Source organism: Brienomyrus brachyistius, chromosome 6 (assembly GCF_023856365.1).
Source record: "Brienomyrus brachyistius isolate T26 chromosome 6, BBRACH_0.4, whole genome shotgun sequence".
Classification (NCBI taxonomy): domain Eukaryota; kingdom Metazoa; phylum Chordata; class Actinopteri; order Osteoglossiformes; family Mormyridae; genus Brienomyrus; species Brienomyrus brachyistius.
Window position 1 is genome coordinate 18267358 of NC_064538.1, and position 25428 is coordinate 18292785.

General features: G+C 45.2%; 1 protein-coding gene across 9 annotated transcripts in view; it reads left to right on the plus strand.

Annotated features, from left to right (window-relative positions):
- Window positions 1–25428, plus strand: part of dlg2 (discs, large homolog 2 (Drosophila)) — a 214765-nt gene that overhangs the window by 53951 nt on the left and 135386 nt on the right. The window contains exon 1 of one of the 9 annotated variants that reach the window (XM_049017496.1): window positions 8807–8953. The exons of the other annotated variants lie outside the window; for them this stretch is intronic. Within the exon in view, the coding sequence (XP_048873453.1) occupies window positions 8918–8953 (36 nt within the window). The 5' untranslated portion in view covers window positions 8807–8917. Of the gene's footprint in view, window positions 1–8806; window positions 8954–25428 lie in introns of those variants that run through there. 9 annotated transcript variants of the gene reach the window in all.

Sequence of the window (25428 nt, forward strand, 5' to 3'; positions counted from 1 at the left end):
TTCTGCCATTCTCCCTCCCATCTTTTTCTTCCCACACTGTCCCTTCCCACTCGTTTTAGTTTGCTCTCCTTCACTGCGAAACCAAAGGGGATCTTTCTCATCTGTACGGCAGAGCTGCCGAAGCGCTCGTTACCACGGTAACAGGGAGGCTCTCACCAAAAATATATTCTGTAAAGCATCTTTTTATACCTCCCACCGCATTCTGCCTTCAACTGCACGCATCTGAATTTGTAAAAACGTGTAAGGGGGCTGATGTGCACATCTTTCCCAGAAATGGCGGGTGGTGTGGGCAGATAATACACACCCTTTATGATCCAAAGGATCGTGTTGGTTTTTTCTCTTACTTTGGTGAATTTACATTTCCTTCATATTACTGTAAACTGTTAGGTTTCAGCAGTTCCTATCCATGTAGTCCTTCTCTTGTTTTTGTCTCGCACTGATTTGTGGAAAATTAGAAAAAGAGAAAATACATAAATTCCGTGCATTTCTCCTTTAAGGTCAGGATCCTGACAAATTATGAAACGGTTAAATTAATATAAGTTTTGAACGATTCATTATGCTTCTCAGAAAGATTCTCTTGGTGGTTTTGCACTTTGTATTTCTATGTAACTCAAAACAAATATATTACTTGCATCCAAATAGCTGGGGCAGCACAGTGGGGCGGTGGAGGTTCGAGTCCCTGGGTGTTTGGGTTTGCATGTTCTCCCCGTTTCATCTTGGTTTCCTCTAGGTTCTTTGGTTCCCCCCATAGTTCAAAAACATGTTAAGGTGAATTGGAGTTACCAAATTGCTCTTACGTGAGAGTGGTGTGTGTGCCCTGTGATGGGTTGGTGGCCCGACCCTGGCTTGTGCACGTAGCTTCCAGGATAGGCTCAGGACCCCCACTACCCTAAACAGGACAAGCAGATATGGGAAATGGATGGATTGATGAATGGATGGATAGACATCCAAGTAATAAGTAATATAAGCACTATTAATACCCCTTACTTATGCAACCCTTCCATTGCTTTTCTTCAGAATTTGTTACATGGACCAATCTCATTGAGATGGTCAACGTCCCATTTAGCTGTGAAGACACTGGCCATTGGTAATCTTCATATGAGCGGGGAAGCTCATTAGTAAGTTGTTTTTTGCTGCTGTGTTTAACATGTAACTCGTTTGAGTAAGACTAGTTTGCTTGGGGCGTCTAGCTGTCTAGTTATATCAGCTAGTATTAAAGGTTCAAATCAGTTGAATCGGGACTTAATTTGCAGCTCAATTATATCTTTTTTTATTGCTGGGAGGAATGTCGTTACTCTGGATTGACGTGCTCACACACGGTGCCCCCTGGTGGTAATTTTTTGAGTTTCCACTCCCTAGAAACTAGCAATCCCAAACTCCCACTGCGTCCTCTTCTTGAGTCTTTTTGATCTTTGTGCTGAATTCCTCTCTGCCTCGTCATGTGGCAGATCTCACACCCCGCTGCTGTTAGAGTCGTGACAAATGTGCTTCATTGTATTTGTTGATGATGGTAGAAATGTATATTTTCTTCTGTGCTGCAGTAGCTAACGCTAAAAAGTGGCATGTGTAAGTTGGCCTGTAGAGGCTGGTTTGGTCTCCTGGAGATGCAGCGCTGTCTCAGTGACCTGCCAGTCGTTTTTCGTTTTCTTACTGTGTGTCAATGCTGCAACATGCAAGCCTGGCATTTTTTACCTTTTGGTGTATAAGCATGACACATTGGAACCTCTGAAACGTCCTCTGATAGACAGGAGCCTTGTAATTTCATCGACGCTTCTTATATGCAGCTGCAAATACAAGTCCACCAGTGCTTCGAATTGCATTAGTAATGCCAATTTAGGCTGGTAATTGGTCATCAGTATTATAAAATAAGACCCATGCGGTAGATTATTCACACACTAGATAATACAGCACAGTAGAAACACACTTGCAACCCCAATTAACGCGACGGACAGCAATATTATATAACCTTTCAGCCTTCTGAGCTTTCTGAAAAGAGGCTGTTCCATTTTCAACAGCATGCCGTGCATGAGATCGTGGTTAACGTACTGCAAGCTGCCCCCCCCGCCCCGCCACGTGCCATCTAACTGAATTTTAGAAGCTCCGTTCTTTGCAATCATGCAGAGAACCAAGTTACGTTTAATTCCAGTACCCCCCCACACACACACATGCGCGCACACACTCTCTCACACATGCTCAGTCTTCCCCTCCTTCCTCCCGCATGAGTATAAGGACCCAGGCGTGGATTTCTTTCCTCTCCGCAGCTGAACTCTCTGACTGTTTGTGGAAATGCGCCTCGTAGCAATAAAGCCCAGCGTAGCACTCTGCCGATGCCTTCTCACCATGCCACTCTCTGAAAGTCACAGAGCCAAGCATCAATAGCACGGTGATCCTCAGCCCTGCTGCTGGAAGAACATGCCCAGGGATGTAATGTGATTGTGATCTTTTTTTTTTTTTATTTCCAGCCCCCACCCCCCCTCCCTCCCCCCCCCCCCAGAAGATCTACCATTACGGTGCTTCTTATGCTTTTTTATCCCTTGCGATGTTTTTTGCATGTTACTGTGCACTGAGGACAAACGTTAAGGTAAGAGAACGACAGCATCGATGGCGGTGCGCACGCGTGCGTGTCTGTCTGTGCGTGTGTTTTTTTTTTTTTCCTTTTGGGGAGTGAGCGAGGACAGGGAGGAAGTCGGTCTTTTGTGTGCTTGCGGGGTGTACAGGGTGCACAGGTGGTTTGCATCTTGGCGACGTGTGCCCGGCGCCCCGTGACAGGGGAGCTCATGACACCCCCGTCTGTTTGCTTAGAGCTGCTGCCGGCTGCTGGAGAATAATCCTAAAAATTATCATAAACAACAATGATGTTTCACATAAATGGCATCTTAAAGCTTTGGTTTTTTTTGTAGTCATTAAAAAAAGATTAGTGAAAAATGTGTTTTTACCTTTGACAGGCGACCAAGATAATGTATGCATTTCTGTTACGAGGAGGAAGCATGCAGCTGAGTACAGGTCCATTCAGCCTCGGTAACAAAAGGCTTTTGCATGGTGTGTGTGAATTCCGGCCCCTTTTCTGCTGGTGATGGGAATTCTGCAGAGGCTTACCGAGAGCCATGCCGTCGTGCTGCATAAATGAAGCGGCGTGGTAGTGGTAACTTGCGTGGTACGCTCGCCCTCATGCCCGGCCCCCTCGGCTGCTTACATTGCCAGTTGACCCTCTGTTTCGTCCCAGAGGGTCTCATAGACGACAGTACATGAGAGCTTGCCTGGTCATCTGGGGCCAATGGGGTGTGGGGGGCGGGAATCTTCTCAATGTAGGTGTGTCCTGAGCAAAGCGAGGAGAACATACTGCTTGATTGGTGGTTTTGTGTTCTGGGGTGTGATGTGTAGTATGTGTACAGTATGTGAAGGGGGGGGGGGGAATAGGGACAGCTGCCGTACAAATCTCAGCCCCACTGCTCACTGCCTCGTCCAGCAGGGGTCACTCATTTGGCCACAGTTAATACTGCCTTTGTTGATTTACTTTCTTTGTGATGGGATACAGGCCAAAGTATTTGATAAGCATTTAATTATAGCCCAGTTTATAAGGGGTTGCCATGCTGGCTCAATTGGTAGCACTGTTGCCTCAAACCCTCCGGGGGGGGGGGTTCTAATTCTGCCTCCGCTCTGAGTCTGTAGAGTTTACATGTTATCTCTGTGTTGTGTGGGTTTTCCTCCGGGTACTTTGGATTCCTCCTACAGTCCAAAGACATGCAGTCTGGCTAATTGTCTTCTCATAGTGTATGTGTGTGTGCGATGGACTGGCATCCCACCTACGGTGAACCCTAACCTTGTGTTACCTGGGATAGGCTCCAGGCCACCCTACGACTCTGACCAGGATGACCCAGAGGACTGTTTTTTGGAGAGAAGGTTTTACAAAAAGATCAAGCAAGTTGGAACATATTTGTTAAAAATGATATTTTTCAAGATAAAGATGCTACAATATCTAGTAATAGTCAAGTCAAAGTAAACTTTATTGTTAGCTTGTGGATTTACATACTCCTAACAAGCTCGAAGCATTCCATTGCTGTTAACCTTGTTCATAGCTTTGTCTCAGCATTGTTGTGAATATACTCAATTTCAGTGCCTGCTCATTTTGTGCTGAGGTTTTGCTGGTCGTTTCCAGCCAGAGGACAGGACTGAAACTGCACAAGTGTTCACTGGAGGGTGTCAGTATTCACCGCCTCATACCTGTGTGCTGTGTCTTGATGATAGCTGTGCTTTGAGGTTCGGAAAAAAATTTGCATGCAGCTTGCACAACGCAGTTCGTGTCCTGCACTGAACTCTCAAAGCGTAGCATGAGCTCTGGGCTTGGGTGTGTGTGTCTGGGCTTGGGTGTGTGTGTCTGGCACCCCTTGCTGTCCAAAGCATGGGCATTCAGGGTGCTTTGGAGCATCGTGGGCAGGTCCTGGAGATTTCGCTGCCACTGTTCTGTGAATCTTCCCCCTGTGTAACCCCAAGATGTTGTGCTGTGGCAGAGATGGGCTCAGTGTGGGCTACAGGGTTTCATTTCTGGCATCACCAAATGTTAATGATGGGTTGGATTCTACTGTACAAGACAAACTATGGGAAAATTCCGCTCAGTATCGGTGCTTCTGCACGCTGCAGTGTGAGGTGTGAAAACTGGTGGTAGACATTTCCATCAACCCAAATACACACCGGCATGGATGTAAATTGATAGAGCGGTGCCTTCTCCCGCGGGCATGTGGCTTTGCCCTGTCCTACACGTTTCTGCGGTGTTCAGGAAAATCTGCCCAGAGCACAGATTGTCTGGAGATATTGATACGTGACCTGCTGTGTTATACTTTTTCATGTTTCCACTGATGTTTGCAAGTGTGAAGGACAATAAAGATTTATTACTGATAGTGCTGGGTAGTGTTGCGGAATCCTTATGTTTCTCTATAAATTGATAAAAAGCTCAAATAATGCAGGCTGTGAATGATGACTCTGATCATGTCTGTGTGAAGAATCGTGGGGAGCTGCATTTCTCTCCACACACACACACCCACCTACCCACCCCCGAGGGTGGGTGAAGCTTTGGTGTGGGGTGGCGATTGAGGCTGAGCAGCCTGTGGTGCCGTGGACCTGCCTCGGAAGGAAGCTTATGCAGGGTAAGAGGATTCGGGGGGGTGGCAGGTGGGTGGTGACCAGGCTGCAAGTTTTGGGGTGAGGGAGGCATCAGGCAAATGTGGGGGTATCAACTGATTAGTCCATTGTGTCAAGGGGCTTGACTCGTTGCTGCCATAAACCCACGGTTCATGTTAGCTTGAGCCTTATAGTCATACACTTGATCCTCCTGCAGAGAGACTACCTACCTCAGTTGGACGAGTTAGACAGTTGGGTTTGGGTCTGGCTAATGGTTATGTCTGGAAATGGCCCCTTGGCTCTGAATCATGTCTCACTAGACAAGCCATAGCCTTTCTTGTGGTTAATGGGTGAAAACGTTACTTATATTTTTCATTTGCACAACTATCCTGGAATTCTTTAGTTTTTCCATACCCATTCTTGCTTCCCCCTGAGAGAGTGTGGGGTTAGAGTGCAAGGTCAGCCATTTTCCAGTGTCCCTGGACCAGTTCTGAGGTAAAGAGCCTTGCTCTGAGGGTCCAGTAGTGGTTACTCTGCTGTCCACTGGATTCAAAGCACCAACCTTCCAGACACCACCATAGACTCCTAACCCGCAGAGTCACACGTTGCCCTCACACCCAGTGGGAGGTGACAGTGATGGAAAAAAAGAGTTGGTGTTAGTGAACGAACCTCCAGGCACCAATGACACCCAACGATCAGGCAACCTAAAGTGTCTGGTACTAAATGTTAGGTTTGGCATTGTGGTTAATTTATAGACTAAGAGGATCAGACTGAAATTCCGCCTTCCTGTTACAGTGAGGACACTGGAGGCAGTGTCGGAAGGCACTACATCGTAATGAGGAGAGTGGAGCAGGCAAGATTTAGCACATTTTGCATTCTGCTTTCCACAGCTCCTCAAGGAATTCCATCTGGTAGAGTGGAATTCAGCATCACCGCCTGTCCATACGGCATGAAAAGCCTTGCCTCAGACTTCTTTAGACAGCACACAGAATGTCTTTCATATTTACTCCTTTTAGACAGCAAAACTGCGTTATACTCCAGTTGCGTGTCCAGATTTACAAGTGAAAGCCTGAGTTTCCAATTTTGCCGCAGTTGAAATCATCTGTCATGATTTTATGGCCATCTTGTATGCATTTTAATATACGGTACATGAGTTTATTTTGCATGCTTTTGTATACATACGCTTGACTTGATGGTTTGTATTAGCCTGGAGGAGCTCTGTTGTATCCATGAGGAGGCTCCTGCAGCTGTGTTAATGGGGGATTGCACGTCAGCTTGGATTAAAGTCTCAAACAAGCAACTAAATGCAATAGAAAGCATGCAGTTCCTGGAGAGGAAGAAGTTAGCCAGGTGAATAGCATCCACCCGTGGCGGGGAGGAGAACAGCTCAGAGATCATGTCATGTGCCGTACAGAGTTATGGAGGTTCTAGGTTGGGAGTGTTCGTATTGAGAGGCCATGTGGTTCTTGTTGAATGCAAAACCAAGAACATCTGTCCCACCTGTACATGCATTCACATAATCAGCTCTTCATAATTGTTCTTCAATATTTGAAAGTGGAGGCTAATTTAATGGGACAAGGCCGTATGTTTTTAAAATGACCCCTAGTCTCTAATGTCCTCTTACTTACCTTGACTCTTGCTTAGCTTATAAGCAGACTGGTGTCAGAGCAACATGTAATTTTATACATAGGCTAGTAATACGATACTGCAGTATAACTGATCCCACTATCTGATTACTGCACAATGTGTTTTATGCATTTTTTTTCTATGGTTATTACGGAATAGTTCTGTGTGTGCGTGTGTGTGTGTGTGTGTGTGTGTTATGCAAATATTCCATTGTGGGGAACAATTGTCCCCAGAAATCTGTGACTGCTATTAACAAAGTCTTGTATTTGGTTTGGTTACTTATGGTTAAAGTTAGGTTGTCATTGTTTCGGCTTCTGCCTTGCTTTGGAACCTGTTACAAACTGTCCTAGCAGTGCACTTTATACCACTTAATGTTCCCCATTCCTTTTGAAGGTCACTTGATGTCATCCTCTGATTCATGAGGCGTTGGATACGTTGACAGTCATCTCTGGCATTAGAAAGTCATTTCCATGCTCTACCTGACTGGTTTTTGGTTGTTCCCAGTGTCTCCTGCTTCATCTTGTTCTTGTGTGCTGCTGTCTTAGAAGCAACCTGCTGCTTAGCCTAATCTTCTGCCAGCCGAACTAGGATTAAACCAGCATTCAAACATATGGAGTGGTCTCTTTATTCTTTCCAGAGCTGTGTGTGTGTGTGTGTGTGTGTGTGTGTGTGTGTGTGTGTGTGTGTGTGTGTGTGTGTGTGTAGCATTGATTTTTAATGGCCTTTGTCAGTTGTCTCTCCTCTCCTTTAGAAATCACAGTATGCGGATTTTCAAACGAGAACTAGCCGAGCCATGCAGCTTTTAAAATCGTACCATGGTCTGCAGATCGACTGGGTAGAACTGAGCCTCGAAGTAGGGGGAAGCAAAACACTAATGATACGCCGCCGCCAATGTCATCGCGCTCGCTGCTCCAGCCCAGTTTGAGACGGCTGCGTAAGTGTTCCAGCAAGTGCAGCAGGGAGAAAATGTTCTTTGGCTGGCAGTACCGCAATGATAATAGCAGGGGCTGCCTTGAGCGTCAGTGTCTGACTCCAAACGCAAGCCGGTTCTTAATGATTCCGCTTTGGGGCTTTCTAATGGAGCTGTCAAATCGTTTCCGGGCATCTGCATGGGGTGGAAGTCCTGTAATGTAGTAGGCAGCCCCGGCCTCACCGAATATGGGGGGTGTCCGCTTCGAGCCACCGCATTCATCCGCAAGCTGTTAATCTGTCTCCCCCCTCCATGTCTACCATCCAGTGCAAGGGGCTGGTACGTTAGGGCCACTTGCTGACTTCATCATAATAAAAACGTACAGCAGAGCAGGAGGAATGGGAGGAATAGGAGGTGATCCTCAGTCACTTTACAGGGTCAAAAGATTTATTCTGCTGGTAAGCAGTCGAGAAAGTGGAGCCCCCCTCCCCATAGACCAGATCTCAAGCTGCTTTCCTCCTCTTACCAGCGACTGAATTAAGTGATCAATAACGAATATCGGACTGAGTTGTTTCAGCGCCCTATCCCCTTCTCCCCTCTTCTTGTTTTATGATCAGATGTCCGTCTCCCAGGCCCCGCCCAGACCCACAGAGCCGGTCTGTGCTGCCGCCAAGTGGGAAGCTCCCTGCTGATGGACTGCAGCCCCTAGGTGCCATTGCAGCAGATCCTGTCTCTGTTGTCATTCCTCCCCGGTGGTTTTGCAGCCCTCAGATCGGGCTCCTGTTGTGGTGCCATCAGCGACTGTGGAAAAAGTGGCCCCAGGTTGGCCTCTTTACCGCTCTGGAGCCCGTTTGGGGTGGGGGGGTCTTTCAGGTGGAAAGGATCGGTGTCGTCCAAGCCACAGTGTTCCTCGTTGCCCCCTCCCCCCCCAAAAAGGGAGTCCGTTGCAGCGGCAAAAGCTGACCGGGTTGCCGCAGCATCTTACGCATCTTAGTTCCAGCTTGGCTGCACTCCCTGCAGTGGGGGGGGGGGGGGGGGGGGGGGGGGGGGGGGGGGGAGTGTGAGGAGGGGAGAATCTCTCTGCCGCAGAGTGGAGGGTGCAGCGATGGGGAAGCCATTCGTAGCTGTCCCACATCCAGGCTGCACTCTGGCACACGTCGGACCCAGGAATGATGAGCACACGCTCTGAGGACCGGCAGGAGGACAGGAGAAACTTGGCCACATCTCCTTAGGCCATATGAGATAAAAATAAAGGGAGACGGTGGCATGGAAATGCAGTGCGAGGAGGGGAAGAACGTGGAGGTAAGGAAGCACTCAGTAAATTAGAGGAGCTCCTCTGACTTCAGGGTGAAGCGGAGTTCTGGAAAGTTCTTTGGAAAGGCAGTGATTAAACCTTGATTTACAGTGTTCCGTTCGGTGCGCACCACCCGCTGTTTAAGACGTCAGGTCTGTCCCTTTCTCTGAGGGACCTTCTATAACGTCCCGTTAAACTCTTAAGGAAAAAAAAAAACTGCAGGAAAGTGCTTCATCCAGTTTCTCTATCTCTCTCCTTCTCTCTCTCAGCCTCTTAGGCACTTTCTCTCTGTGTCTTTCCTCTGCTTTCTGCCACTCCACTGTCGTATACATCCTCATATGTTTCAGAAGAAAGTCTCCTGCAGTAGAGCACGGACTGTTCACGGGGGCAGTAGCACACTGCACACAGGCGCGCCAGGGAGGGAGCTGTACGCCTGAGGCCAGTTCATTTGGAGCAGGGCAGTGCTGGGGTTGGGTTTGAGCTGGGGTCAACCTTCTTGAAGGAGTCTTATCCTGGTTACAGTTTTCTATTTTTATTCAAATGTTGGGGGGGGTGTTACATACAGAAACCTGTTAGGCCCTATTTGACCACCTCTTCAATCTACTTTACCAGTGCCAAGTTTCAGAGAGAAGTCCGGGTGCGGTGGATAGAAGGGGTGGTTTAGATGTTCACATCATGCGCTACCTGGTCTGCCCCATTGTCCGCAGAAATCGGGCTCCCTGTCCTGGCAGATTACAGAATACAACCATTGTCAAGCGGGACCCTCTCATATTTCTGCCTTTCCTGACGCACTACGTGGTGAGACATGGAGCGAAGGCTCGTGTTACATCCTCTTTGGCCGAGGAGATAAGCAAACATGACTTTCTAACAGACACGGGTCTTGTTCCTCTCTGTGACTTACTTTTAGCTTTTCTCACCCCCCCTCCCTTCCAAATGAGTCAGAGAGCTCAGTTGATGGGGACATCTGCACTGGGGGATGAGTTCAGTGTGATCCTGGCCAAGAACCCATCTCTGCATGCAGTGAGACTGCCTCAGCAGATCTGACATCACCCACATGTACAGAGAGGTGGAGTAAAATCTGATGCACAGTCTGGAAGTATGAGGCCAATATGAATTTTTTGTTCTTTAAATCTGGCCCTGACTTCCCCCATGCCAACTGTATTATGCAACACTACAAAGGTGTTCAGTTAATACTTTTATGGGGGGTGCCCGTAATATTTTTTGTATAGGATGCTAATGCTGGAGTTTCATCATTTTATGAAACATTACTGTAGACCCAATAGCTCTATGGACTCCCAGGTTGAAAACCCCTATCTGATGGTGTGGTTCACAGTGCTCTCTCTGGACAGGGCATTCCTTCTTTATTTCCTTTTATTTACCCTCACTGTCACACGGCATGCTGCTGCTAAGCCTTCTCTTTAGTAGTGTTGGCAAGAGACCAGTTCAGTAAATGTTGTCTTTTTGAACTTGCAACGGACACTATTCACCTATAAGAAGGTGTGCACTATCTGTTGGAGGCTGTGTGTGTGTGCACGTGTGTGGGGGTGGGGTGGGTTTACCCAAGGCATTTCTGATACATGCTTATACATGGGACATGCTCTTTATATATGTTTATCCATCCATCCATTTTCCAAACCGCTTATCCTATTGGGTTGCGGGGGCTGCAGAGCCTATCCCGGAAGCAATGGGCACGAGGCAGGGAACAACCCTGGATGGGGGGGCCAGCCCTTCGCAGTTATATATGCTTAGTATGTTCAGATTAGATATAACTCCTAAGTCAGTTTCTATATGGACTCTACAGGGATTAAAGGTAATGTTAATGTTAGCCTGCAGAGCGGACTGGTACAGCATAACATATTAATGAATATTTAGTGTACACTCAAGGCAGAGGAGAGGGCTTTCCTGGTGAAAAAGTGAGCGGCACAGACCACACCACTGCCTCTGCAGCTCTGTAACAATCTGTGTGTTACTCATGAACAAGTCTGATTTAATTCCTCTGGCCCTCTCTTGATTATCGATATTTCTTCACAAAGGCTAATATGGATGGATACTGAAAGCGAAAGGGGCTTTCAGCCCCTTGAGGGCCAAAATGCATAATGAATGAATGACTACTGAATACTGAAACATCCGTGTTGTTTGGTATGCATATCTATGCAGATCGTAAGTCAAGTACACCTCAACAACGAGCAGTTGATCGTTCTAGTGATGGGAAGGGGGGGGGGGGGGGGGGGAACATGACGTATGGTCACTTCCCTGAGAACTTGTATATACCATTACCATAATGGAGGAAACATTCTGTGCTGGGAATCTCTTGTCGTAAATCCACATGGCGTTGCAATATCCAGTGTTTAAGGTGCAGGCAGCTGAAGCCTGTGCAGTAATTCTTTCGCCATTGCGTGGGAGTGTGGACTCCATTGTAATTGGCTGTCTGGAAGATTTACACAATGCTCTGCTTTTACCCTGGCAGCATTAACTCTGTTTACTTGACAACGTGGGGGGGGGGGGGGGTAAATGTACAATAGCACTTGCTGGAGATGTTCAACTTAGACAACCTTTTCAAACTCCCCAAAGATCAAAACACACCTCCTCGTTCTTCATGAGTTTTTCATGACAGGTTTTTCAAGTAACAGGTTGCTTTGAATGCCTTTTGCTCCTAACAGATTGCTTTAGTGATAGACACGTGTTTAAGATGCAATTAGGTGGCGAGGTACAGTCGTGGCCAAAAGTTTTAAGAATGACACAAATATTAATTTTCGCAAAGTCTGCTGCCTCAAGTTTTCTGATGCCAATTTGCATAAACTCCAGAACGCTATGAAGAGTGATCAGATGAATTGTAATTAATTGTCCCTCTTTGTCATGAAAATGAATCCCAAAAAATCTATTTCCACTGCATTTCAGCCCAGCCACAAAAGGACGTGTTGACATAATTTCGGTGATCCTTTCATTAACACAGGTGACAGTGTTGATGAGGAGAAGGCTGGAGATCACTCTGTCGTGCTGACTGAGTTAGAATAGCAGACTGGATGCTTTAAAAGGAGGGTGGTGCTTAAAATCATTGTTCTTCCTCTGTTAACCATGGTTACCTTCAAGGAAACGCATGTCGTCATCATTGCTTTGCACAAAAAGGGCTTCACATGCAAGGATATTGCTGCTAGTAAGATTGCACCTAAATCAACCATTTATCGGATAATGAAGAACTTCAAGGAGATAGGTTCAATTGTTGTGAAGAAGGCTTCAGAGCGCCCAATAGAGTCCAACAAGCACTAGGACCATCTCCTAAAGTTCAGGGCATCACCAGTGCAGAGCTTGCTCAGGAATGGCAGCAGGCAGGTGTGAGTGCATCTGCACGTACAGTGAGGTGAAGGCTTTTTGAGGATGGCCTGGTATCAAGAAGGGCAAAGAAGTAGCCAGTTCTCTCCAAGAAAAACACCATGGACAGACTGATATTCTGCGAAAGGTACAGGGAGTGGACTTTGGAGGACTGGGGTAAAGTCATTTTCTCTGATGAATCCCCTTTCCGATTGTTTTGGGCATCCGAAAAGTTTGTCTGGAGAGGAAAAGGTGAGCGCTACCATCAGTATCACGCCAACAGTAATGCATCCTGTGACCATTCATGTGTGGGGTTGCTTCTCAGCCAAGGGAGCGTTCACTCACAATTTCGCCGAAGAACACAACCATGAATAAAGAATGGCACCAAAACATCCCCCGAGAGCAACTTCTCCCAACCATCCAAGAACAGCCCGGTGACAAACAATGCCTTTTCTAGCATGATGGAGCATCCCCAAAAGTGATAACTAAGTGGCTCGGGGAACAAAAGATTAACATTTTGGGTCCATGGCCAGGAAACTCCCTAGACCTTAATCCGAGGTGGACGAACAAACAAAAACCCACAAATTTTGACAAACTCCAAGACTGATTATGAAAAAATGGGCCCAGAAGGTGATTTACAGCATGCCAGGGACAACTGTAGAGGTCTTGAAAAAGAAGGGCCAACACTGCAAATATTGACTTTTTGCATAAATTTAATGTTATTGTCAATAAAAGCATTTGACACTTATGAAATGCTTGTACTTATACTTCAGTATATCATAGAAACATCTGAAAAGATCTACAAACACTGTGGCAGCAAACTTTGTGAAAACCAATACTTGTCATTCTTCAAACTTTTTGGCCACGACTGTACTGTTGTTTCTACAAAGTCATCGGTATAGTCATTAACATTTTTAAATTTTATTCTTGTTTATCAAACATTTTCATCGAAAGGAAATACATTTTTTAAAGCAGGGTCATACAGTCCTGCATACAGGAGGTTAAGGGCTCATGGACCGAACAGCAAAATCATTTTGCTGGTGACCTTCCAATCACAGAGACAACATCCTAACCCACAGACCCACACATCATCACCTCTTATCTCAATGATGTAATTTCGGTTTGAAGTTAGGCCAGTAATGCACGGTACAGTTAGATTTTCTTAATTTGCATCTTACCTTTACATCTCTTCAGCGGACACTTTTCTCCAAAGTGACATAGAAGTGAGGTAAATTGCACATTATAAACGTACATGATGTCAGGAATCCACTAGGCTTAAGTGCAGCTAGACTGAGCTTTCAATGAACATCCAGTTAGAAGTGTAAGCGGTATTGGAGTAAGAGCTACACAACATCTACCAACATCTATCTTGTACACCAACAAAGTAAAACTGAAATGTCTCCAGGGACAAACTAATTCTCTTGCTTGTCAAGGTGGGCCTGACCCACATTGAGTTCCTGTGGACTATGTGAAGACCCCCCCCATAGAAATAAAAGTGCTCTTCCAAATACAAAAACAGAGTCTGGTGTCCTCTGAGTGCGTTTCTTGATGATCAGCCAAAGACAACGATCCACCGCTACCTAATGAATTTTTGCACAGAAGCATGTTTGTATTTAGAAAGTTAATATCACACTTTTTTTTGTCGTTGTTTAACCTTGTTCAGTACACACTGCGTGCCCTTCTGCTCACAGCCAGTCTGTTTTGAAGCTGGCCTGGCCTACTTACTCTGAGAACCTTACCTGGCGTGCCCTGTAGGTGAGCATACAGTCAGCAAGAACAGGTGTGCCGACATCTCATGGTGCTGAGTGGAATGTTGTCATGCTCACCTCACCTTTGAACTGCTTCAACCGTGTCCAGATCTTACAGGGCAAAAAGCTATTAGCAGGGATCGCTGTGAAATTCTATTTACATTGCACCCCAATTTATATGTGGAGGTCGCTCGATCCTTCATTAAATACTCTGAATTTTCAGTTGCATTACTAAATAATTTTAGCTAATCTTTCTTCTGGAACTTAACTAAACTGATACAACATTAATACTGTATATTGGGAAATGGAAATATTGCACTTTATCAATAGAGGTACACGTTCTGTTTCCTCCTGTAGTTCTGAATAGTAAGATTTTCTTTTTGGACTTTTTATGGGAGTATACAGAATATTGTATTTGCCTCAAGTATGAGATTTTAACTTAAGGTTATATTATTGAGATTCTTTTTAGCATCATTTTCCTGTATATCGATATCACTCTGTTACGGAACAGATTAATTTTAAATTCTGTGGCAGACCTTTAAAGCTACAGAGGACATCACCACAGCACCAAATCCACACAGCGATAGCAGAGTATTTGTTTGCAGGTGCTTCCTGGTTGGATTTCTTTGGATTAACATCTTAAGTTAGCTGCTGACAGAGGAGGCTCTGCTACAGGCCTGTTCGCAAAAGTATATAGGAGTGGCTGGAGACGATTAGTCCCCTGCTGTTATGTGGCAGATGATAAGCTTGCTGGGATGCCAAATGCACGCTTGCAGGGGGACTGAAGTGGAGCAGTCGTGCTCCACCACATTCTACCCCAAACCTCTGAGGTGCCATTAAACCCCAACGGTGAGGTGAAAATTAATTGCCTCTCGGCTGTAATTAAATACTGCTTAAAGTAATCAAGGCCCAAATTAATTTCCGCCTTGTTCCTGTCCGTATGTCCGCAAAGTGCACCGGTGACCCAATGCATAGGGAAGCGTGGGAGAGGTGGTTGATAAAGATCCAGCAGAGTGCTGGAAGCTGCTGTTCATCTTTTTCATTTTTATTTATTTTTTTTAAATACCGGAGGCATCCTGTCAGCACAGTTTTGTTTGTAACGTAGAATTGCACTAAGGAACGCCTAATTGGCTCTGGCGTTCTCAAAATCGGTCTGAGGAAAAGAGCTCTGGGAATGAGCTGTGGAAGGCAAGGTGAGCAGCACTGGAATCTGAATGAGGAGAAAACTGTAGGATACGGAATATGGATTAGAAATGCACAACAAATTAATTGCATGAAATTGATAGAACGGGTTTTTTTTTTTTTTTTAGGAAAATGGCCACGTCCCGTTCAAAAAAGAAACTGAAGTCCTCGGCCCCTAAATCTGAGTTTCTGTGTCTTCACTTACTGCAAACAATGGCAACGCCAAATAAAAATCCACCTCAAATGTCAGTGTAATAGTATTATTAACATACTTCAAATGTGTGATATTCTTCATTAATGTTTCTGCTTAAATTCTACATATTAATATTTGTGAACAACTTGATGAAAAATGATGCGTTATATTCTGGGTTTCAGGCAGATCTCTTGTTCTCTGAGTTCCACTGTTTCACTGCCGGTATAAAACACGTGCTAAAATAACCATCACAGTTGTTAAGTAGTAGGGTGGGTGATAGATGGTCCTATTGGATTGAGAAGACAATTGCTGCTTCTTTGCCAAATTATAGAGCTTAAATGCTCCAAGCACTGAAGAGGAACCTTAGTGTGAGACTGGATTTACAGCCAATGAGGGCCCAATGTGAGTGCTCCATTTTGTGATGCCCGGGTTGCCTTTATCAGACTGTTTAAAAGGGGAGAGCCAGCTGGGTTGAAGCAGAGGGGCAAAAGACTGACAAAGCCTTTATTCGAGGAGACAAACTAGGTAGGAGAAACCATAGTGGTTTGTTTTGGTCTTACGTATGTTATATAGTCCTGCAGTGCTGTTGGGTTTAATTTTTTTCAAGAAGATGGAGAGTTGTCTACCTTGCATATGTCATTACTCATCTCTAGTGGCCAACAGCAGCTAATCATGGCTTCCTTAAATTTATGTAAAAATGCAACCCCCGCTCCCCCCCATTGTTTTGCCTGCAGCCTAGAGCCGCTTCTGTCACTATGAAGGTATGTTGTTGAGTGCCAGTTCATCTACAGATTTCCTCATTACCTAATTTATTCATCAGCTCGTTAAAAAAAGAGATTCTACTCCAACACTCAGGGTCTGTGTGTGTGTATGTGTGTTTACCCTGACAGAAGTGAACGATTCTGATTCTCCTGACTATCTGTCACCTTCGTTTCCCTGCTATTTGACTCCTGCCCTCTTGTTCTTGTCACGGATTTGGACTGCGATCATTGGCTGTGCTCTCACACAGTCTTAGCTGTAGCTGTGCTGCTACTACAAGTTTGTCCCTGACATTTTGGCAGGATTTTCCTCACTGCCTGGGCCAAGGTTGGGTCTGGGGTTTTAGGAGCTGCCCCTGAGGACAGTAATAACTTTTTCTTAAACAGGGGGTGTGTACCACATTTTTTTTTGTGTGTGAAATGTGCATTTTTTCCATTTATTTAATTTGAGGCAGTATTAGAAGACTTTCATTTAGGCACTCACACTAAGCATAAAATTCTTAGGACTGAATTTTTGCAAATAATGAAGAACTTTTAAATAACGTGAATCGTCTTTTAAATTTAAGAACACCCTTGGATCTAATGCAGCAGGTGTATGATGGTTTTAAAGGCAGTATCATGATGAAGATCAACCAGAAGAATTACCCACTTGGGTGTGTCCCTCGTAAGTGCTCTTCCGAAGGGGAGAGCAGGGCCAATAACCTGGAACCAAAAGCTGTTTACTTGCAAAGGAAAGGTGATTTATCTTACATGCTTCAGGGATTTGCTTACAGGTAGCATGGTGGTTAAGGATGCAGGCATCAGGATCTGAAGGCTGCTGGGCCCACAAGAGACCAGCTGTCATATTCACGAGCAGAGCGCTTAACCCGAGTCGCTTCATGTGTAAATGAGCATCATTGAGAGAAAAGTGTCAGCCCAGCAAGAACTCTCCGAGTCAACAGTTTGAGCTTACAAGGAGTAGGCTTTTCAATGAGTGTGCCCTCTGTCTGCAAAAGAATGCCAAAGTTATTATTCTTTATATAATGTGTAGTATAACCTATCCCATTGAAAGCTAAATGAAGCATTGCTTAAATTCTCTGCTGCAGAGTGGACCGATATTGGCCGAGTTGATACAGTAGCTGAAGCTGGGTTTTCCGGTTGTGTTGACATTATAACATTTCAGAAGTTTCTTTTCAACATTTAATTGCTGTTTATACTCGCATTTCAAGCCTATTAAAAAGAATTGTATCCTTTTAAGGAGAAATGAAGAATTTGCCAGTCTGCAGTCTTAACAGAGATAAGGGGAAGTTTTTTTTTTTTTTTTTTTGATAGCTCACTTAAACTGTAATATGATGGAAACCAACGCCCGCATCATAACATACAAATTCAGGCATGTTACCTAAGATACCGGCTATGTCCTTTCGGCTCGCATAGTTAAAATTAAACTTGCACGGAAATTAGCGTGGATTTTCTTCCGAAACAAAAAAATGGACATGGCTAAAGTTTTAGAGTTGTTAGGTCTGTCGCCACAAAGTCAACCGCAGATAAGCAGGACTTCTTAAAAGTCAGACATAGCAAAGTCAATTCAAAATAAAGAGCAGCTTGACAAACATTTCTCTTGTGACATTGCAGAGAAAAGCAATTCCATATGATATCAAAATGAAGGGTTTACTGTCATAACGTTTTCCGCACTGCTAGGCTACAATAAAGGTTTGCGTTACCTAGCAGGTGGCTAATGATATTCTTTATTTGTTATCTCAACAGGCACATTCGTGTAAATAACCTATATGGCTTTTGCCTACCCATAAAAGGCATTTATAATGGGTAATTACTGAAGCGGCTCACAGGTTGTGGCCTGCTCCGCGGTACAGCGGCAGGCTCTCTCCTGGGAATAGAACCGGAGTCCTTTAAAGCCATTAAGTCTGTGAAGGAAGTCGGAGCCTCGCCGAACTGGGCTTGCGGTCGACTTACGCGAAGCCTGGGAAGACTTTTGGGTAAACTGCTGTATTCCGGCTGGCAACACGACTTCCTTGCCTCTTTTTCCCCGGTCTCGCGGTACGACAGCTCAGGTGTGCGTGCGCGCCTGCGGCATGGCTCGTCTGTCTGCAAGCTGTCTTGCAAAGCCAATGCACACTGTACCTTAATTACATGAAATCACGGATTAGCGTTCCATTTTTCGGGGAATGGAATCTACATTATAAAATGCACAGTGGAGATGTAATGCATTTATGGGCTGTTGCTGTTCTACATTTTTTAATTTAATTCACTTTCTTGGATGATTGTTATTTCTGAGCAAGAGTACGGAAAGGCAAAAGGGGCGTCAGTTGCGCTGATCCCCAGCATGTGATGTGTGACGTGAGCTAACTGCCTTCTCCGCTAAATTATATACACGAAAATGAAAGGAAGCTTTATTTGTCATCTGTGTGAGTACCGATACACTGGAATTGGGAGACACACACTTCAAGGTAGAGGTCAGCTGTCTATCCAATACTCCTGTGGCATTTTTGGGGGGGAAGGGGCGTTAAAGCCCAGTAGGGATGTGATTATTCTGCCAAGCATGGGATTCAAACCAGCAACCAATCACAGGCACCAAATTGTCAGGCGTAATTTTTTTACATATGAAATGTGTAAGCGAGGAAAAAAATGTTTCTAAACTTTTGCTTCAGTTTTGTGTTCTGTTTCTTTGGTTGGTACCAATTAGGATTTACTCAGGATTTACTTGGTTTAAAGTATTTTTATCACATACTATTGCTACAGGTTAGACTGGCAGGATGAAGATGAGTATCAGATTTGCCCGAGAGCTGATGTTGAAAAATGTCTAAATATAATAGTGCCATTGGTTCCTTGTGGTTTTTTTGTTAGTTTTTGTTCTCTCTCTTCTTATAGATACACAGCTTGATATATACTCTCATACTAGATATATGATCTCATATTGACCAAGTAATATGCTGTTGGCCAGTATTAGCAGTATAAAATTTTGTATTCTCAAACGTATACTTAACTTTTCAAGCTGATTAGTGACATCAGTGCTATTGCGCCATCTACTGGTGTTACGTAATCGTAACTATAAATATGATGTCACCCAGGAATAAATCGGGAGCCCAGAAAAAGTATTATTTATTTTTAATTATTTTGTTTATTTTTGTATAATATAGACATCTGAAAAACTCCAACTATCTCTGCCATTTTGTTCTAGTTTATGACAATGTGCATATTTTTACGAGGATGAAAATCATCGGTGCATTTATTTTCTTTCCTGGACATGCATGTGCTCATGTGTCCATATGTGTGTGCATAAAGTCAGAGGAAACCTCAGGAGATGGACTCAGTAATGGTTGTCTTAGTTAATTTAGTCCACCCCCGGAGTTACAGTTGGAACAACATACTTGATTTGGTCTGTTCTTCCTCTGTTGACCTGATCAGTCAGGTGTACCTCTCCAATTTTGGCATACTGTGATTGCTTGATGTCTGCCCCGATCCCAGCTATGAACAATTTACAGTACAAATCTGTCAGGTCCCTATTCAGTGTGGTCGTGTCCTGTGTCCCTGCTTCTGCTGCTCTTTGCATGCATGTATATATCTGTATATTTGTTCATTCACCTTAAGGGTTATGGCTGAAAGGTGGCAAAAACCGAAATACCATAAGTCTAATAATGTATTTTTTGTTGCTTTCATGTGCCCTACAAACTTAGTCATGCATTACCCAAAAGTAGGAGTTCAAGACTTCCAGCAGTTTTTAAAAGCTCTGCATTCATTTGGGGGAAAACTTAAAATGGCATAAAAGTAAATCTCATTACTGTGACCACTGGAAAGAAAATTTCAATACAATATTCATGAACATTGTATTAATATTGAGGTAGTAAAAGCATCGTGTGGTGAGAGCCTTGTTTTGGTGAGTCCATATTTGTTTGCCTGCAAAAGGGAAATAAATAATTTTATTGCATTCAGTTGTTTGCGTTGTGATGCATGGGCCGGGTCATTGTGTCTGCCTTATATAACTAAGAATCAGTCTTTGGTGATTTGTGGTCTTGTGCTGTGGTCTTGCGCTGTTGTGCAGCACAGGGCTCTGATGCATGTCCATATTTGGACTTGGCGTAGATTAAACACCCTGCCCTTGTTGTGGGCTTGATAGCCTGCTGGCTAATTGAGCGTTTGAGGGTTTGTCTTTGGTGTCCTTAGGATTCGTGGGGAAGCAGGAGATCTCCTCTGGAACGGTATTGCTAGGGTTAACGGAGATACCTCCTTGTTTACTGCTAAAGCCCACCTCCTGTGCAGATGGTATCTGTAATTCTCGCCTCCCAGGACCTTCCCTTCTGGCCGCTGGCTTTGCTTCTGTTTGGTTGCACGACTCACCTGGATACTTTACCGTGGGTGTTTGGACTGTATTCAGGCCCCTGGGTTTGTCACTCCATTGGTGGCTCCGCCTGATCAGCCATGGAGCTCAGGGTACCTTGTGATTTGTCATGCTCTGCTGGAAGTTCTTCCTTTTCTTCAACTTCTGCTGGTAAATGTGGCCAGCGAGGCAAACGGTGTTTCTTCAGCTGGGCACATAATATTCCGTCCAGAATGGCAGTCTTGATTATCAAACCCCCAAGCATACTTTGCAATTCAGCTTTTTTTTTTTTTTTTTTTACACCATAATGATGAATATTTGGAACCATCCTCATTTAAAAACAGCATAGAGCACCTCCAAAGCCCGTTTGTACGTGACATTTTTCGCTGATGTGAGTCATTGACTTTCAATTCACAGACGTCACCAAAAATTTCTTTTTACAGGTGTTGATTTCCCCCCTTCATTTCAGACATCTTGTAAACACGCGTTAGACTTGGACATTTAACTTGTGCGTGAAGCAGCTCTTTATCTTCGACACTTTTTCCTATTCTGTTCATTAAGCCGCCTAGAGGGCCGGTGCTGGACGGGACGCCGCGGCCAATGGGATTGAGGAGGGTCCAGCCGCAGACGCCTGTAGAGTGGAGCTCCAGCGGAAATACGTCACCTCCACAGGAAAGACATGACCTGAACTCTGTGTTACAGCGAATAAACCCTAACCGGAGCTCCACTTTATGTCCTTAAAGATCACGTGTTAACTGTGGAGGTGACGTATTTCTGCTGGAGCTCCACTCTACTGCCGAATGCAGCTAGACTCTCTTGATGGGATTGTGGGATTCAGGAAGTGAAGTTTGCTGGGCTTTTTGGATCCTGTCAAGCCTCTAACTGGAAGTCATCGCTTCATTGGCTTTGTTGTATTTTACATTTTGATGATCGGTCACCAGCCATCTTTCTAAGTTCTCACTGGCAACCCCGCCCTCACCCATCTATTTGGGCATGGTCACAGAATAGCGATGTGTGTGTGTGTGCGCTTTGGTGGGGGGCAGGGGTATATACAAAGGCACTGTCCCCAGTTGAAAACTGATTGGTCCCCTCCCCTGTCACTCACTGATTTAAAACGCGTCATTCGATCATGTATGAATTACAGAAGGGGTGGGGAGTGGCTTTGACTTCAGTTGAGAGAAGTTCAAACAGAGAAGTGGGAAACCGAGGGAGAGAGAGGAATGGGAGAAGCGAGGGAGGTACACCAGGTAGGCGGCGAGATGGATAGAGATAGAGAAAGAGAGCGGGGGAGAGAGCAGCATCATGGCTGCGGCAGTGAGCACCCGCCGGTCCCCACACATCGAGGAGGGAAGCAGTTCCACAGCCACCCCGAGCCCCCCCTCCACTACCGCCCTCCCAAACTCTGAGCGCATTCATGTCCCTCCAACAGCCAGCCAGCCAGATTCCACACCCCGTCCTCCCCCCAACCCCACCCTGCTCCATCCTCCTCACGCCGCCGGAGAAGACATGTCTCCAGTTGTCAGAAAGCCCCACTGCTTCTCTCCCGTGCTCTGCCACTGCAGAGTCGCATGCGCCGGCAGCTCACTGTCACTGATGTTCGGATGCAAGGTAGGCGACCGCTTGCATCCGTGTCCCGCGCTCCGCCGCTGGCTGCATGAAGTGTGCCTTCCGTCGCCGGGCCTGCGAATGCCTTTTCAGGGAGGTGGAATCAGGGAGGCTGTCTGGCTCGGGGGCATCTCAGACGAGGTAGCACTTCAATTTTTAACTTATGATTTCTACTCTGATAGAATCCTTAAGCTGCCTCCTTGGGGGATAGGTCCACCCTAAATGAGATTTTAACTGGTGTTTGTGGCTCTACTTTAAAGGGCACTTAGCTCCACTGTCGCTCTTATTGCTTATTTGATACTTTTAATTCTGACATTTCTCCCATTTTGAAGCATTCAGAAGGAGTATGTACTGCAGTACACATGCCGGGACAAACATAACTGCGGGAGATTTCAAACGTTGCAGTTGATGAATCAAGGAATAAAACACAGATTTTCTCTTCTGCTTCATACTGTCTCTGTCATGCAGTGTTTATGTTGCTAATCGGAAAAGTCTTGTTACTGTCAGAGAGATTGCCAAGACATTTACTTCACAGAGGAAAACTGCACTGCATACTGTGTAAGTGTGTTGACTTTAATGCTACAGTCAAATTCTTTCTAAGCATGTCATGATTGACCTATGTAGCCTTTCAGTTAGCTGTACTAAAGCCTATATTATGTTTTATATTGTGGATGCTGCTGTAGTCAATTTTTTTTATTTCCAGCTGACTATACAGTTTCCTTTAGGCAACTTAGGATAAACTCGCATTAAAGCTAATTCATCGGATTGTGAGATGCTCTACTAACAAGCTACGGTGAGGTCCTGCTTCAGTTGTCTTATGGTGCCTGGACCAGGGAGGAGGCGGGGCAGTGATGGAGTAAATGAAGGAACACAATTAGTTGCCAAGGATTACAAGGAAGTCCGCTTGTATCGGCCACAGTTACCCCTGCTGGCTGTCTGCACTCAGATTCTGCTCGTCTCGCTGCCTTTACCAGCCCAGCAGAGACCCCTACTCCTCTCCCATGGTGACCATAGGGGCCATGTTTGGTGGCGCCCTCAGTTGGACGACGTCTGCATTAAAGGACAGGCATTAATTTTCCTGGCCACAGCCTTCCAAATGGTGATTATGTCGCACTGTCGCCTGTCGTGTACATGCAAGATAGGGCAGGCAGACGTTTGGGGCATCACATACAGGCTGTGAAAGCAGCAGAGGTCCCAGAAAGGGTTTGGTGTGCAGCGTGTGCAGAGGGTTCTGGGTGAGTTTGTGGCGTGTGATGCTTTGCGTCTGGCTCCCGCTTGTCCTGTCTTCCCAAGCGGGTTGTTGCCAAGCGAAGGTCAAGTTGCAGCCCATTGACACGGGGAGCATCCTCTCCTGTCCAATCCAGCACAGTGCACAAATTTGACCATCCTCCTCACTACCACATACTGCAGATATACTCATAGTTTGTTTGGTGCCTGACGTAATAATATTAAGTATGCAGGTATATTGGGATGCTTCTTTTCATACTGTATATCCCGTCTTAGTCTTCTCTGAAACTGGCACACACACGTACATGTGAGAGTGGAGTTTGTGGTCTGAGCACAGGGTTGGCTGTCACTTGGATGTCCCCAGGAGCATTTGTCAGCGAGGTTCAGGGCCATGCTTGATGGCCTAAGGGCACAACTACCATCAAGTCATAATTGCAAAGGAATTAATCATATGGGAGCTGAACTTGTACCTTCACATTTAACTGTGTGACAAATGAGCAGTTTGTTTTGTGCACAAAACAACACCTTCCCAAACTGAGATGTACTGAGATCTTCTCCCTGTTCAGAACCCTCCTGATTGGTCAAGGGGCCCCAGATGGCCAATCAGGGCCCTTCAGGCGCTGTTGCCACTGGCACTGTGCTTGTGGTTCATGAGCACATCCTGTTCTAGAGAGAGTCTCCAGGGAAGCCCGAAAGTGTCTCCCTCTTGCTCACTTCTGCAGGACGATAGCCGTCACGAAGGTGTCAGTCCGCCATTGTTTCATAGCTGGCTCCCAAGAAGCCAGCATCACTCTCTCTGCTGGCATGCGGCGCTCGGAGGAACCACAGCTAATGTTCCTGGCAGATGTACTATGCATTTCTATGACGAGACATCGTCAGGAAGAGAATATTTTTATCCTTTCTATGCAGATTTCTGCCCGTGAGAACATTATCTGATTTACTGATCGATGGGCTGCATAGGAACAGAAAATCTTGGCTAAAGGTATCTCCGGTTTCTGCCTTAACATCACCCCGATTGTTCTTTTTGTGTCTGACTTTCCTTGTAAATAATTGCAGGCCCTGGATAATAATCTCTGGGGTACTGTCTTCTTATATTGCATAAAATAAGAATCGATATGTCTTTCCTGTAGCGTTTGTGCGAGATTGAAGTGTGCTGTGACTTCAATCCTGCATTTAATTTAGCTTTGTTTAGCCGTGGTATCCATTGAATGTCAATTCACCATTCATTTATAATATTTTTTGTCCTCAAGTAGACATCAGTATGGCATGGTTTAACTATTCCGTTGAGGCCCAAACTGCAATGCGGTTCCTGTTATCAGTGGTGGCAATTGTATGGAACTTGGCCTTTGCTTGGCTTAGGAGACTGGACCTTTGGAGAAGTTCCTAGTCCACCGAATAATACTGGCATCCTTGGCATAGGATTTATACGGTCGTCTTTGTGTTCTCCTTCAGCTGTGTGACCTCTGACAGCTCTTTGTTTGTCTCACCAGTCTTGGCCCAGTTCTCAGCTGGAAGAACCTGCTCCTCAGGCAGTTAGTCTAACCCATCCGGGGCCCAAAGTTTCTATCTCTATCAGACTCAATCCTTGTGTCGCTGCCTGGGAACCGGAGCCTTTTTGCCCAGTGCAGCATGTCCGGCGAGGTTGTTCGAACAGACATTCTGGGAGTCAGTGCGTATTTTCCCCCATTGTAATTAAATGGAGATGGAATTAGAGAGCTTATTGATTAATCATTTAATAAGAGGAGAGACCCACTTTCTCAAAAATGTCAGCCTCACCTCATCACAGATGTTAACATCTCTAGCCGTTAAATACTCAACGCAGTTCAGTAATCGGTGACATCGCCTCCGTTATGAATGCCATCTGTTGGAAGAGGGGAGTATGAATGTGGATTTATAAATAGCAGTGAATCCTCCATCCATCCATCAGTGGAATTAAGTTCCAGGTCTGTTTGCCTGACATTAACTAAAAACTAATAACTACTAAAACTATTCTGACAGGAGGTAGCTAATATTTAACAGAGCATCAGTTCTTTGAGCTTCTTATGATCAAATGAGTGGTGAAGCTATTACAAAGAATGTAGAGTTTATATATATATAAATGCGTGTGTGGCTATCATTGGTGTTAATGCCTGACAGATGTTTCATGCGC